At 40.5% G+C, this 16,669-nt stretch overlaps 1 protein-coding gene across 1 annotated transcript in view; it reads right to left on the bottom strand.

Moving 5' to 3' along the window:
• The window catches only part of ROR2 (receptor tyrosine kinase like orphan receptor 2), a 161,978-nt gene extending 160,708 nt beyond the window's left edge, over positions 1-1,270 (bottom strand). The window contains exon 1 of the mRNA XM_071731417.1: positions 758-1,270. Within this exon, the coding sequence (XP_071587518.1) occupies positions 758-1,049 (292 nt within the window). The 5' untranslated portion in view covers positions 1,050-1,270. The remainder of the gene's footprint in view (positions 1-757) is intronic.
• Positions 1,271-16,669: the final 15,399 nt, after the last annotated feature.

The following is a 16,669-nucleotide window of genomic DNA, read 5'->3' as shown; positions in this document are numbered from 1 at the left end:
CCTCTAAGCTCAAAAACACACAGAAAGAAACTTCGCCGAGCCTCCATCAGTTGCAACCGTAGTGACTTCCCCTCACTCACTCAATTTAATCCCCCATCTTTCCTCCTCATTCCTGCTGAGATTCTTGCAACATTCTACATCCCAAATCATAACACGCTATAACCACTCCGAGGAGAGGGATGGAGGGAGGGCGAAATGGAGGAGGCTCCACTCGTTGCTATACACCCTCGGCAACAACAGAACCCCTAACTTTTCCTTTGTCTTCCTCATGTTTCCCCCTCCCTCCAGTCGCCACCAACCAGCTACGGTGCGCTGATCTGGACGAGGATAGGCACGAAAAACCCGCCGTCCGACCGAGACGTGGGCGCCAGGATGAGGTCGGGAAAAAAAGTTTCGGCGAGCCCTGCTCAACGCTGCCACCGCTACCCTCGTCTGCTGCCAACACCCGCCCCCTTGTAAAAAAATGCAACATCAGGTTTCCATTTTGTCAGGAGGAACAAATAAGAAAAAAATTTAAAAAGAAATAAAGAAAAAAAGAAGTATATATTAAAAACCAACCAACCGAACAAACAAAAGCAGAAATAAGAAACGAAAAGCAGCCAACACCAACGGGATGCTGGCGGCTCCGCCGGTCCCAAACGCATACGCTCAACTTCCCTAGAACCACGAGCAGCTTTCCCTGCCTCCCCTCGCCCCGTACCCTCCTTTCGGAAAAGCAGTACCATCTTTCCCCCCAGCCGGGTGTCCTGCTTCTTACCTGCTGCACGCAGGCGGAGGAGCGAAGCGGACACCAGCAGGGCCAGAAAGCGTCCCGCAGTCCCTCGCCGCTCGGCCGCCGCCGCGGAGCCCATGCTGCCCACCCGGCACAGGGCCCACGACCCAGCAGCTCCTGCGGGCGGAGCGGGGTCCGGTGCCGCGGACGCTCGGTGCTGCCTCGCACTTCTCGGCACCACCGCCCTGCCCTGCGCTCCCGCTAGCGGACTGTCCGCGTCTGGGGGCGGAGGCAGCCGTGCTCCTTTCCCCTCCTTCTCCTCCGCCTTCCCCAGCATCCCAACGTCACCCGGCACAAATCCGGCACAGGGGAGGGTAAAGGAGCGGAGGGGTGGACAGGGCAGGGACAGTCCCTGCACGCCGGCACCCTCTGCCGGAGGGAGACCCCCTTCTTCCGACCCAGCTGCGGGGACCACGCACCCGCCTTTCCCCACTCGCAGGGGTGGGGAGGGATGCTGACCTCCAGCAGTCTGAAGGGTTTGAGGCCCTTCTGAAGGGCGATTCCTGTCCTCAGAAACTTCGGGAGCCTTCTAGATTCCTTAGAAAAATCCCCCATAAACATAAAGCTGGGGAGGGGAGAGGAAGACCACGACATAGGCCAAAACTCTTGTTGCTTCTGTCCTTTGCCTCCTTCCTTCTCGCCGCACAATTGACATCTTTTTGCAACCACAAAATATTGACTGGAAACGGTTACTCCTGCCCCAAAAACGCCCAGGGGCGTCAGCCCCGCACGACGTTCTGCAAGGAGGAAGGATACTAGGGCTGGAGTATTCCTCTGCACGCCCTACCCGTGGTCTTCTGTTAGGGCTTCAAAAGCAAGTTTTACTTAATGCCTTCAACAGACAGAAAATTATTCTGCTTCCAGTACAGCTTCAAAACATTTCCAAGTTATATGCTACCAGAAATAAGGACACTCTGAGCACAATTTAAATATGCTTTTCAAAATATTTTTTTTTTCAGTGCAATAAAATAGTACACTTAAGATAATGCAGAACTGTGAACAGACATATGTTAAGCAACAGAGCAACATCTGAATATTTGCCATATTTTTTAAAGCTATTATGTATCAGCAAATTTAGTGTCTTCTCTATAAATGCAACAGTCCTATTGTAATTTCTAAAGATTTGATGCTGAGTACCGCTGAATTTAAAAAACATCCCTTTAGTTCTTCCCTGAATAAAGCTTTAAATTAACTTTTTTTTTTTTAGTGACATTTTCCATTAAATTTACTTCTTATTGCAAAGAAAAGCAAAAGCACCAACATATTCTTTCTTCCTCCTTTTTTACCATTTCTGTCTTCTCAGGTGTTCAGCTCCATGTTGAAAATTCTTCTGCCACCTACGGATGATTTGTGGAAGGCTGTGATCCCTTTTCGGCAGGAATGTAGGACTGACTGAATTCAGTCCCTTGCCATCACAACAACACATTTTATAATCCCTTTCATAAACATAGGAAATCTAACGTAAAAGTAGTGAGAATCTTTTTTATAAGCTCCATTTTTTTCGTTAAAGGTTGCTCCAGATGTTGCCTCTGATGGTTAGAAAACTACTTCTATTTTCCAGCCCATATGTGTTCATGACCAGTTTAAACTCCTTATCTCTCGTGTCAATATTGTTCTTTCATATAAATAGCTTCCTTGTTCCCCTTTCTATGGCATCTAATTTTAGCTGCACATTGATAATATGTCCTAAGGCTTTTAAAAATATAATAAATCTATATTAAATATCAGAGATCAATAGCAAAGAGCATTCCTCTACCTAATAGTTTGCAATTCAAAACATGTAATTTTCCTCTCTTCTGCCAGACCATTGTCTTTCTTACAGGGTACCAAGGATTCCCTGTAAATGCTGTCTTAACCCATAGCTTCCCAGATAGAGGTATATCAAATTATTAACTTGAGCCGAGATGAATGAGATCCAGTGTGTCCTTTGTTTTGAAAAATACTGAAAGGAAGTTATTAAGCCCAGCTGGCATAATATCTCTTTGGTAAATAAGTTTTATTCTATTCATTTCCATGAAGTACTTTTTATTTCTTCCAAACTGTTCCATAGCTAATGCCAAACTAATACATCTGTAGGTATCTGGATGACTTTTTTCTCTCTTCATAAATATCTTCTACAGAGCTGAACAAAACCTTGATCTCTGAGGAAATGAGCAAGGCCACATAGCCACATAATGTGATACAGAAAGCACATGTAGCACGTGAGCTGAGATTAACAAAACACAATATACTTTTCTACTCCACTTCAAAATAAAACTTATTTGACACTACCAATAAGTAGATAGTGGACTTTGTATTACTTCCCAGTTATACAATAGTGCAGCCCCTTCAGCAGATTGCACAGGAGAGGTGGAGAAAGGAAAGGAAAAAGCATAACAAGGCCAGCAGTTGATTTTATTCCTTCAATTTTCCCCATTTTCATTTTATTTCATAATTCTGAAAATATCTGCTGTTTGCTTGTAATGAAAAGCACACCTTAGTAGGTGATAGGATTAATTTTCCAGTGCAGGGCAATGGATTAACTGAGTGCCAAGAAGCTTGCCTAAGAAGCTAAAGCAAAAACAATGCTGTGACTTTCACAACAAGGATTAAATGGTTAAAACCTGTAGTGGTACAAACTCTGAGTCAGTTTTCATTTGGAGCTAATGATTGCATAAGCTACATTTTGCATAATCTTTCCAAGAAATAATATTTTGTTTTGTTCCTTTTTATGTTTTTTTCTCTGATGCTCTCAAGTAATATCTCTAAATAAGTAGGAAATGGATCCAAGTAATTTTTTCATTTGGGAATAAATTAGCATTTGATAGAAACTTCAATTGTAAATTATTCTTCTGACTTATGAGGGGAAACTTGGTAAATTCTGAACACTAAATTACTAGGAAAAGTTAGCTATTGAGAATTAAAGTCTCCTTTACAAACACAAATGACTGTCATTGACCACAAAATCTGCCATTTCATACTTTGCATTTGCTGGGAGAATCACTTGGCAGAACTGAGGTGAATTTGCTACAGTGAAGAAACCACAGAACAAATTCTTGTTCTGTATTTTAGAAAAATAGGTACAGCAAGCAAAGAAGCATGGACAACTGCACGTTTCTTCTGTATTGGTCCACCCTACACATGTAAGCTGTTAAGAGTGCTAGCTTGTGTTCTGTAGCATATGGTCCCAGAATGTTTTGTCATTGTTTGACAAAGAAAAAGCTGTGCATGTATTTATTTGCATGACCATATGGTACGTGCCTGATTGGAGCTGTAATGGACAAAGCTGGAATGCAGCCTGAACTTGCTTGGAAATCCCTGACAGAATTTGGATGGATTCCCTTTGCCATGTGTGTCTGCTTTCATAGCAGATATAATAAAAGTAACTTTAAAGAAAATATAAGATCAGATGTAGTTCAAACTTCAAGGTCTTAGCGTCCTTATACTCTTTCTACAAGATTAGGTAAGTTTTAATTGGTGTGCTATCTTTATTTTAAAAATTCATCCCACACCTGATCTTTATATTCCTGTGATGAAAGCAGAGCAGAAAACATTACTGCAAACACACTATCTATATGCTTCACATTTGCAGGATCAACTCTTGGGCTTTCTTCTTCAAGAGTTAAGTATGATCCACAGAATTCTGATACAGGTCAAAGCTGATAAAACAGTTTAGACATCTAAAATAGTATTCAGACACCTAAATTCAAATTAGTAGTCCTAAACTGTACCTGCTTAATCTTGAACAACTCAGTAGCTGCCTCTTGCTTGGTGTAAGCATTGCTTGCACACCTGGACATTTACACAACTCCAGAACTGACCCAGCCATACCAACAAAATGCCCAGTTCTGTTGAGGCCCAGAAACTTTCCTGACACAAATCTTGAGGCTCTTGACAACCAGTGCCTGATTCTGACCATCAAACCAGTTTTAATTGCTGTCTTCTGAAAAGCATGGTTTGGAAGTAAACTCTGGTGATGGTACTAAATATTATGGACAGATCAAGCAAATGCCAGCCTAACCTATGAAGACCTGAACCCCTAACTTTTCTCAGCATCTACACCCTCGAGTGTCTTGTCAAAAGATGGTACAAAGAAGAATGGAACACACTCTACACCACTTACTGAAGCTGTGCCATTTTATGTAAACATGCATGAGAGTCTTGGATTTAAAGAGAGGAGGCACAAGAGGAAGCCCAGCTATGTGTCCTGGTCACTGAGCAAGTTGTTGGAAGTCTATACAAAAACACTCATCAGAAATCTCTTTTTTCTGCCGGAGGCAAAATAGTATCAGGATTCACACTTTCAGGCTATTATTGATTCTGCTTTAAATATACATGACATAAATATACCTCAGCTTGATAGGGTGCTGGGCCACCTCAATTAAACTATATTTTTACTTGGAAAGGTTGGATTCGATGTTCCTTGTGGTTCTTTCCAATCTGGCATTCTATGATTTGTGACATTAATATCATAGAATCATATGAACTATAGAATGGCTAGGGCTGGAAGGGACATTAAAGATCATCCAGTTCCAACACCCCTGCATGGGCAGGGACATCTTCCACTTGACCAGGTTGCTCAAGGCCCCATCCAGCCTGGACTTGAACACTTCCAGGGAGAGGGCAGCCAAAACTTCCTTGGGCAACCTGTTCAGCATCTCATCACCCTCAAATTAAAGAATTTCTTCCTGATGTCTACCCTGAATCTCCCCTCTTCAAGTTTTAAAACATTGCCCCTTCTCCTCTCTCTACACACCTATGTAAAAAGCCCTACCCCAGCTTTCCTGTAGGCCTCCTTCAGATATTGCAAGGTTGCTATAAGGTCACCCACTCTTCTCCAGGCTGAACAACCCCAAATTCTTTAGCCTGTCTTCATAGGAGAGGTGCTCCAGCCCTCTGACCATTTTAGGGGCTCTCCTCCGGACATGCTCCAGGAGCTCTATGTCCTTCTGCTGTTGGGGACTCCAGAACTGGACACAGTACTCCAGGTGGGGTCTCACAATAGAAAAATAAAGGGGGAGAACCATCTCCCTTGACTGGCTGTCTATGCTTCTTTTGATGCAGCCCAAGACCTGGTTGGATTTTTGGTCTGCAAGCATACACTGACAGCTCATGTTAAGCTTCTGGTCCACCACCACCCTCAAGTCCTTCTGCTCAGGGCTGTACATAATCTTTTCTCCTCCCAACCTGTATTTGCGGATGGGATTGTCTCAGGCCAGATGCAGAACCTTGCAGTTGGCCTTGTTGAATTTCACATAGTTTTTACCACCCCACTTCTAAAGTCTGCCAAGGTTCCTCTGGGTGGCAACCCTTCCCTCCACTGTCCATGTCAACAGCAAAGATGGTAAATAACACTGGTCTATGTACCAAGCCTTGAGGAACACCATTTGTACAAAAATACCTGTATTTATCTTTGTACTATGATAATATTTTTTTTTGCTTGATTATGTCAGCCACAACCATGGCACTGTAATACTATAGTTTTGTAAATAACATGTGAACCATTAGAATTGTAACTATTTAAGTTTCATATACTCCAAAAAAAGTTCTACCTGTCAAGCTACGTTTAGACATTTGATGATTTCAAACTCAAAAAAGGGTAGATACAGCAGATAAAACTAACACTAGAGGCAATGTAGTCCCACTGCTGAATGAGGTGGGTGCCCTGGTGACAGAGGATACAAAGAAGGCAGAATTGCTAAACACCTTCTTTGCCTCTGTGTACACTACTGGAGGATGTCCTCAGGAGCCCCAGGCCCCTAAGACTGCTGAGGAAGTCAGGATAAAGGATGAGTTTGCCTTGGTTGATGAGGGATGGGTTAAGGATCAGTTAATGAGGCTGGACATCCATCAATCCATGGGTCCTCATGGGATGCACCCACAGGTGCTGAGGGAACTGGTGGATGTCATTGCTAGACAACTCTCCATCATCTTTGGTAAAATGCTGGGGACAGGAGAGATGCCTGAGGACAGGAGAGGAAAGCAAATGTCACTCCAGCCTTCAAGAAAGGCAAGAAAGAGGACCCAGGCAACTACAGACAAGACCTCACCTCCACCCCTGGAAAGGTGATGGAACACTTTGGTGCTGTCTCCAGGCACAACAAGGACAAGAGGCTAATCAGGAGCAGTTAGCATGGCTTCACTAAGGGGAAGTCATATCTGACAAACCTGACAGCCTTCTGTGGGGATATAACCAGGTGGATGGATGATGGCAGAGCAGTAGACATGGTCTGTCTTGGTTTCAGGAAGGCATTTGACACCATCTCCCACAGCATCCTTGGAGCTAAACTGAAGAAGTGTGGCCTGGATGATTGGGCAGTGAGGTGGATCAGGAGCTGGTTGAAGGATAGAAGCCAGGGAGAGGTAGTCAGTGGGATGGAGTCTTGTTGGAAGTCTGTTTCTAGTGGAGTCCCTCAAGGGTCAGTACTGGGACCAGTACTGTTCAATGTATTTTCTGATGACCTGAATGCAAGAATAGAGTGTACTATCAGCAAGTTTGCTGATGACACAAAACTGGGTGGAGTGGCTGACACCCCAGAAGGCTGTGCTGCCATTCAGAGGGACCTGAACAGACTGGAGAGGTGGGCAGGGAGAAATTTAATGAATTACAACAAGGGCAAGTGTAAAGTCTTGCATCTGGGAAAGAACAACCCCAGGTACCAGTACAAGCTGGGGACTGAGCTGTTGGAGAGCAGCATAGAGGGAAGGGACCTGGGGGTGCTGGTGGATGGAAGGATGACCATGAGCCAGCAATGTGCCCTTGTGGCCAAGAAGGCCAATGGCATCCTGGGGTGCATTAGAAGGGGGGTGGCTAGTAGGTTGAGAGAGGTTCTCCTTCCCCTCTACTCTGCCCTGATGAGGCCACATCTGGAATATTGTGTCCAGTTCTGGGGCCCTCAGTTCCAGAAGGAATAAGAACTGCTTGAAAGAGTCCAGCACAGAGCGACCAAGGTGATGAAGGGAGTGGAACATCTTCCTTATGAGGAAAGGCTGAGGGAGCTGGGTCTGTTCAGCTTGGAGGAGAATGAGGGGTGACCTCATTAAAGTTCATAAATATGTGAGGGGTGAGTGCCAGGAGGATGGAATGAAGCTTTTCTCAGGGGTCACTGACAATAGGACACAGGGCAATGGTTATAAACTGGAGCATAGGTGGTTCCATATAAATATAAGGAAGAATTTTTTCACTGTGAGGGTGACAGGACACTGGCACAGGCTGCCCAGGAAGGTTGTGGAGTCTCCTTCCTTGGAGATGTTCAAAATCAATCTGAACACATTCCTGTGTGACCTGCTATGGGTGACCCTGCTTCGGCAGGAGTGTTGGACTAGATGAACTTTCAAGGTCCCTTCCAACCCCTAACTTTTTATAATTCTATGATTCTATTATGTTAAGTGTTGCTGTTTGCAAGGCAACACCAAAAAAGACAACATTGTCTCAGTGAGGCAAATATAGCAATGTCATCAAATCTAGACACCAGAAAACATTACAGTATGTTGGATTAAAATGCAGTTCAACTTAACAAATCTGTGTGTCCATTCTTTAAAAGTAAACATAAAACTAGATAACACTTTGGTACTTTTTTTTTTTTTTTTTCAAAAGACCATCATCTGAACATGAAGGTGTCAGACAAACACTGAACTGAACCAAGAGATTTCAAGTAAGCACCCAAACAATACTGACCATGGCAAGTGCTCCTTTGAGTGCCCTGGCATGGCATGTCAGTGTCTGAAGGACAGTCACAGGGGAAGTTGGGAGAGGGGAAAAAACAGGTGAGAATTTTTTTATTTGCTATGGTTTGGGGTTTTGATTTTTTATTTGTTTTGGACTCTTTTTTTTCCTGTGTTTTTTAATGGGTTTTTTTTGTTTTGTTTTTTACAGCTAACCTTAGCTAAAGAGCAGGCAATCTCTAACATCAACACAGTGATTCAGTGATTCAAGGACACAAACAGGAAGGTGAGTTGTGTGTTCTTTTCCCAAGAGCCCTTAGGAGTAACTTAGATGGGACTTGGTCATGCCCTGTTTTACTTCAGGAAACATGAGAATACGATTCCTGCTTTAAGTCCCATTTATGCAATAGAATTTCTCCATAATACAAGGTTTTGCATAGAGAGATCAGTACTCCTCATCTGGAATAATTTCCCCACTTTGAGGAAGAAAGGCAAGGATGGATTATCAAATCAGTCACTGCTGTTGTCCCCCCAGCAGATGTAATTTGGCCACAAATAGGATAGAAAATTTATTTTGGTTCCTATGTTGCTCAGAAATTGCTGAGATGCAAGTTTTGATGGAGGTTTGTCTCACATAACATGGTCTGCTGCACTACACGATGTCTACCTGCCTTACATTAAACCCTCCTAAATTAGCACCTCTTGGTATCTTTCTCAACCGACCTTAGCCCAGCAGTCAACTTCTTAAAACAACTCTTGATAAAATTAAATAGCAGTGAAATTGGACTCAGATACTCTGAGCTATTGCAGAGGCTTACTGATATCTCTAAGACACTAGTGTCATTTTTGTGTAGAGGAATTAATCTAAAAGGCACCAACATAAGCTAGATACTGCCTTGTGCAACAGGTGATGTTATGCAGTGCTGGTCCAGTGAAACTTGGACCCCAAGCACAACTGGGCGCTATCAGGTTCTCAGAAACTACTCAGCAGCATGGGAATCAACCCAACTAAGAAAAGTAGGAAGTGGAAAAACAGGACAGCTTGTTTCCAACTCCAAGTTAAAGCCCTCTAGGAACATCAAGGATAAATGCGAAAAACTGGAACAGCACTTTTTCTCTTGCCTGTAAGCTTTGGAAAGCAAAGACAATGAAATATAATACATGCAATAAATAAATAAAATAAATACGTAATGTAGTAGAGTAGAATAGAATAGAATAGAATAGAATAGAATAGAATAGAATAGAATAGAATAGAATAGAATATATTTTCTCTGTGTGGCTAGTTCTGAAGTACTCAATATTAAATAGCAGTTAGGTCAGACAACAAGGCGTAGACTGATTTGGCAGAAAAGCTGATGTTTAGTCTGTAACAGAAAACATATGAAAGAGATCTATTTAAACTTTGCATTTCTACACTTGCATAGCTTTTAGTTTAACAGGAAGAGTGGAAAGATGGCATAGATAATTTTACTTTAAAAAGGGCAGGAAAGGAATTTGGAAACTTTTCTATATAATGACTTACAGTGTACAGGTCTTGCACTGAAATTAACCTGAGTGGAGCAGACTGCTTCTGAGCCACACAAGGGACTAGAAATAACAAATAAATAAATACATCTGGTTGGAAGGAACCATGAGAAATCCTTTTTCTCCACTGTAAAATGGGGGGGAAAAATTGTAATACTTTTTAGCAGAACTGTTGCCAGTGGGGCGGCATGTGAAATCTTTCCATGGATACTAAGCTCACTGAAGAAGTTTCTTTGTGAACAAGAGCTTGAGTTCCTAGAACATGGAGATTGTATACTAGATATATTTGTATTTTATTAATGATGTACCACACTCATGGCTTTATTCTGATGTGTATATATTATTGAAATAAAGAACCTTACAAAATTGTCTACTGCAGCAAACTACTAGTACCCCAAACTCAATATTTTTTTTGCCTTTTTGTTTACATTCTTTGGAAACAATGCCATGAAAGTAAAATAAAGACTTACAGAATCACTGGATCACAGAATAGTCATGGTTGGAAAGGATCTCTGAGATCACAGAATTCAACCATACACACAACAAATAGAAACAAACCCCCTACAATCTTGGTCACTAGAGCATGCCCTGAAGTGCCACATATATATGTTTCTTAAATAACTCTAGGGATGGTGACTCAACCACCTGCCTGGACAGGCTGTTCCAGTGTCTGACCACTCTTTCAGCAAAGGAATTCTTACTAATCTAATCTAAACCTCCCCTGCTGCAACTTCAGACCACTTCCTCTATACCTGAAGAAGAAAGAATTAACAGTGCAATAAGGATAATATAACTTAAACTAGAGTTCTGCATATATAAATTCCATTTTCAGTTTCTGTTTCAATTAGAAATTTCAGATAAGTATGTTACTATATTATCAGGCAATAAAATTCCACCAAAAACACACACATATTAATCATATACAACATGAATGAGTTAATGCTAATGCTGTACTTGGAAATTTAACTTCTGCTGTTAACAATTAGTTTACATCTTCAGCATTTTAAGTAGAAGAAAAGAATTAAGTGTTGCTATGAATTCCAGGCCAAAGCCTGATAAAAAAAAACTTGTCTTTAGTATTGCTAGTAATTCCAGGTGACTATGATGTTTAATACCTTAAACATAGCCTTCCTACTATCCACAGTAAACTCCACAGGATACATTTTATTTTATTTTATTTAGTGGTATAAAAGTTGAGACTTGTAAGACTACTTGAAGCAATAGATTTTCAATTTTCATTGGCATTAGTGGGAATCATATACATGTATCAGTAGTAGGAAAAACTTTAAAAGAATCCATTTTAAAATCAAAAAGTAGATTTAAAGACAGATTTCTATCAGTGCATTTTACATGCCTATGCAAGTATTTTGATTTGATCCACACTCAACAGAGGCATCTGTTATTCAAACCATGTGGTATCTGCTTGGTATCCAGCGTGTAATACTACTGCTGTCAGCATTTAATTTAAAATCAGATGCAATATATTAGAAAGAAGATTTGAAAAATCATAACTAAATTTTTTGGGAAGACTTGAAACAAAGGGTTGAATTAAGTTGAACACTTATGGAAAAAATAAAATCTGAAATGTTATAAAAGGGAAGTTTCCACATGGGATCTATTCTATAACGTTCTTGGCAAATTTTAATCAGATATGCTTAACAAAAGTAATGTAACAAACTTCTACATAAAGAAAACATGCAAACCTTCCAACAGAGGGATTAAACATCACAGTTCATAATTTTTAGGACTACCATATATAGGAATACTTCATGCAAACTAATGGCATTAAGCTTAGAAAAAATGTGTAGCCAATTAGCAAAATAATATCCAATACATAGTTATTTATGAGGTCATCTGTCACTATTTTCCACTGTAAAGACCATACATTTACATTAACATTTATACAATGTACTTCCACCAGTTTTATTCTGTCCAGCTTCACTTGGTCTTATTAAATTCTACGAGAGAGATCTCTGTCTGAAGTACAAACACTGATAACCATAATTGTTACAACCTGCCATATTTAAACTATTTTAAAATTTTACTATTAATGCTGCTATAATTTGGCATTTAGATAGGCCTGTCAGAAGTTATAAAGGAGTTCAGATGAAACAGTTGTTTGCTGAAGAGATATTCACTGTAAATTACACAGCACTGAAGCAGAAGACAGGAGACTTGAAGACAGATTTGCCTCATCATGAATTCTACAACACAACTTAGTGTGTTCAGAGATTCTTAAAGTCATATAGAAACATGAATATATGCAACGCAAAGTTCAAGAAGCTGTGTTAATAACATTTTAGATGTCAAAAAACAAAACTACGGGTCAATAAACCAAAATTTAATAGAAATTTTGGCAGTATGAGATTTTGGCATCTCAGACCAGGATACAAAAACTCATATCACTTTGACTTTCAGTTTGTGGCTCTGGACTTAATCTACCTTGTCTGCTAATTCTTCAAGAAGTGTATTCATCCCTGCAAAGCATTACTTTCATTACTTCTTATATCTTGAACACTAAAAAGTAAAGTGGAAGCAAAAAAACACATTTTAATTTACAACATTTTCAAACACTGTAGGAACTGCAGGAAGGATATTTCAGATAGTAAAATATATTGTTTACATTATTTGTAATGACACTAAGTCACAGAAATGAGACTTTAGGATTTGACTAATAAAGTTGTCTGGTGTTGAGTTATTTTTCATCACTAAGATCATCAAGATCTTTAAAAACATAAAGGATATTCTCCACCGAGGTAAAGCCATCTTTCTTACAGGTGTCCTCTAAGACTTCTGTAGCCAGCAATCTGATAACAAGTTTCTGAGCACAAAGACCTTGATCCAGTATGGTTAGTCTTTGATAAACAGTATTCAATGGAAGTTTTCTAGTATTAACAAGACTAGATTCTACCACAGACTCCTGATTTGTACTTGATTCAGCTTCAAAACAGATTACAGGGCCTTTCAAGATCCTTTACAAGATATTTTTTCTTAAAAAAACCCAGCAAGATGAGTACTATGCTTAACATGTGGAATATTAAAAAAACCCAAAACTGTGACCACAATGAAATGGTAAATTTTGCCATGACAGGCAAGTTCACAGGCATGAACAAACACTGGTGCATCCAAATTTGTTTATGAAGATGAATATAAAAAAGTTATGACTGAAGACTTAAAAAATGCATTTTTTTTTTTTTTTTGCTGTTATAGCTTCTAGTATTATTTTTCAGAGTATAGATTCTATCATAAATTATGAAAATAACTTTTTTTTAAGGTAGATGTTAGTATTAACCAAGCATAAAGGTGCTGGTGACAGTATACTCAATTGTTCTGCTGGAAAAAAAAAATGTATCTGAATTGTGCTTTTGTCACTTTATCTATCTTACTGATTGGCATGTACTACTTATTCCTTCTTTTTGGCTTGAGCCTAGCCATATGTACTTGCCAAGCCTATGGTATATCCCTCTGGATAAGTGCAAACAACAAACAACAGGAATATGTTAAAATAGAAAACTCAGTTTAACCAAAGACAAAGGTTCTTCAGAAACCTTGCAATTTCAGTATGCAGCTATTTCCCTTCCATTTTAATGAATTATTTATTGTTTTTAAGAAAGAAAAGAAAAGATGGTTTATTAAAAAGTAACAACAGAGCAACAATAAGAAAACAACAAGGTATTAATGGCAAACTCAACAGTTCTTGATTCTGTGCTTCATTCTTAGCTTAGGAAGCCAGATTTCAAGGCACAAAAGAACTATAAAGATGTAGGGATATTGGACTTTCTCCTAAGAAATATTTCCACCTAGCTTATATCTAGACTCCTTATGTTGTAGAGCTGAAATTTATTTTTGTGTTAGACAGATAAATAGTGGCACTGGAACACAATGTTTCTTAAAAGCCTGTGTTGTAGGGTCACAAAGCACAGAACCATCCATCAAACATGGTATCAGAATTAACAGGTCCCATGTTTCTGGGAGTAGCTTGCTACTCTTCATGACTACTAATCAACCCACCACCATAAGGCAAGAAAGGTGTTTTTGCTAGAAGAGAATTTAATGACTTAGCCTCCCTAAGCAGCTATTCCTAGCTAGAACTACAGTCCTGTCAAATACTAAAAAAAAAAAAAACCCAAAAAAATAATTACATGAACACAACATTCCTAAAAGAGGTAAAACATACCTTATTTCAGTTATCCATTCGACACAGGTAACACATGTTCTCTGAGTTCCTAACTTTGGTGGACCCATGCCAGTGGTTTTATCCCTAATACATGACATCACATATTTCAGTGCATCATTCCTTATATGATAGACCTCAGCATTCCATTGTCATTTCTGATGACCACAGCCATCATCTAGGAATAACTATTGTACCTCAGGAGGAAAAAAACTGAGAACCAATTTGAAAGTCTTTGAAGTATTTCAGAATGCCAGTTTGATGAGCCCGTGCAGGGAGAGACCTATTCTGAGCGGACTGGTTGAATCTCCAGCCTAACAATAGCATATACTCAGATAGGTACTCTACATTCCCAAACACCACCAAATACAAATCCCTAAAGAAGTGCAAAAGTTTGTGTTAAGACACATATTGTCTGCTAATGTGATCTGTGTATCTTCAATGCTTCCATAATTTCATTTTTATCATTACAGATCTTCTTTCAGTTCAGAGCCCTCAGAAGCTGGAGTTGTGGTGGTGTAAGTTTTTCTTCAGGATTTTTAAGCAGTGGGGGGAAAAAACTAAAACTGAAGCCATAGTTTGGATATAAATAATGACTCGGACAACTGTTTTTTATTTTAATTTTTGTTTTCACTGACTGTGAATGTAAATTGAACTTCGGTACTATCGTGCTTTGTTCTCCCTCACTGTGAAAATGTGTTCTGCATTAAATTGCATGGATAAACTAGAACAGCTCCAAGTATCACCCTTCAGCTTTTGTATAACACAAGAGCCAAGAAAAGATAGAGAATGTGGTTTTATGACCAACAGATGGTGTAATTGGTATCATAGATGTTTGTATGTCAGGGGGCTGTAGGTTCAGCCTCCATCTGGACTGTTCTCAGATCTGCTGTGTAGCTAAATGATTAAAGAAGCTACATTGGGTCAAAAACACAACCACCTGCCTGAGGGCACAAGTTTTGCTTTCTTGATCTAGCTGTTATATTACATTTGCCTCCCATGTTACAGTTCTCAAACCAACCAGAGCAGTAGTTATTACCAACAAAGGATCCAACAAAGTATTTGATACCAATTTTCTCATATCCCTTAAGATTCTCAGTAATTTTTTATGAGTCTCATAAAAGTAAGTCTAGTTTTGATTGCTTGAGCAAGGGACTTGGGGGTATTGTTTGATGAAAAGCTCAACATGAGCTATTCATTGTGCACTCGAGTCCCAGAAAGACAACTGTATACTGGGCTGCACCAAAAGAAGCATGACCAGCAGGTCAAGGGAGGTTATACCCCACCTCTACTCCACTCTCGTGAGACTCTACCTGGAGTAGTGGCTCCAGGGTTCTGGGTCCCCAGCTTAGGAAGACCATGAAGCTATTGGAATGGGGTCACAGAGAAGGCCCACAGAGGTGATCCTGTTGTGGAGCACCTCTCCTATGGAAATAGGTGGAGAGGGTTGGGGTTTTTCAGCCTGGAGAAAAGGAGGCTCTGAAGAGACCTTACAGCAGCCTTCCAGGACCTGAAGGGGGCCTACATGAAAGTTGGAGATGGACTTTTTATAAAGGCATGTAGCAAAAGGATAAGGGGTAATAGCTTTAAAATGGATGGCAGTAGATCTAGATTGGATATTTGGAAAAAATTCTTTAGTGTGAGGGTGATGAGATAGTAGAACAGGTTTCCCAGCGGAGTTGTGGCTGCTCCCTCCCTGGAAGCATTCAAGGCCACATTGAATGGGTGGACCATTGGATGGACCAGAGCAACCTGGTCTAGTGGTAGGTGTCCTTGGCCATAGCAGGGGTGTTGGAAGAAGATGATCTTTAAGGTGCCTTCCAAATCAAACTGTTACGTGATTCTATGATTAAAAAACTGCAATAGGCCAAAACCCAAGGAAAAGAAAGTAAGAACATAGGGTAGACCTTTAGAGATTCAGCACTGGTCAGTTGGTCCAGATGGCTCAAAGATCCCAATCAGAATCTGACACACTTGCATTCTGATGCTAAAAAGCAGCATTAATACCCAACACAGTTTATCTTAGTGAAAATGCCTGGACTAAAATCAGAACAAAAATACACTAATTGTACATTATTAGAATCATAGAATGGTTAGGGTTGGAACAGACCTTAAAGATCATCAAGATCCAACCCCTCTGCATAAGTACGGACACCTCCCACTCAACCAGGTTGCACAATGCCTCATCCAGCCTGGACCTAAACACTGCCAGGGAGGGGGCACCAAAACCACTCTAGGCAACCTATTCCATTGTCTTGCTACCTTCATGGTGAAGAATTTATTACTGGCATTTAACCTAACTCTATCCTCTTTCAGTTTAAAACCATTACACTTTATCCTGTCACTACCCTCGCTGGTGAAAAGCTCCTCCCCAGCTTTCCTGTAGGATCTTTCATGTACTGGAAGGTCACTATAAGGTCTTCCCAGAGCCTTCACTTCTCCAGGCTGAATAGCCACAACTTTCTCAGCCTGTCTTCATAGCAGTGGTGCTCCAGCCCTTGGATCATCTTTGTGGCCCTTCTCTGGGCCCTCTCCAATAGTTCTGTATTCTTGCT

Source organism: Heliangelus exortis, chromosome Z, assembly GCF_036169615.1.
Source record: "Heliangelus exortis chromosome Z, bHelExo1.hap1, whole genome shotgun sequence".
In the NCBI taxonomy this organism is placed as follows: domain Eukaryota; kingdom Metazoa; phylum Chordata; class Aves; order Apodiformes; family Trochilidae; genus Heliangelus; species Heliangelus exortis.
The sequence above is the reverse complement of the archived record's forward strand: the minus strand, read 5'-3'. Positions and strand labels throughout refer to the sequence as shown.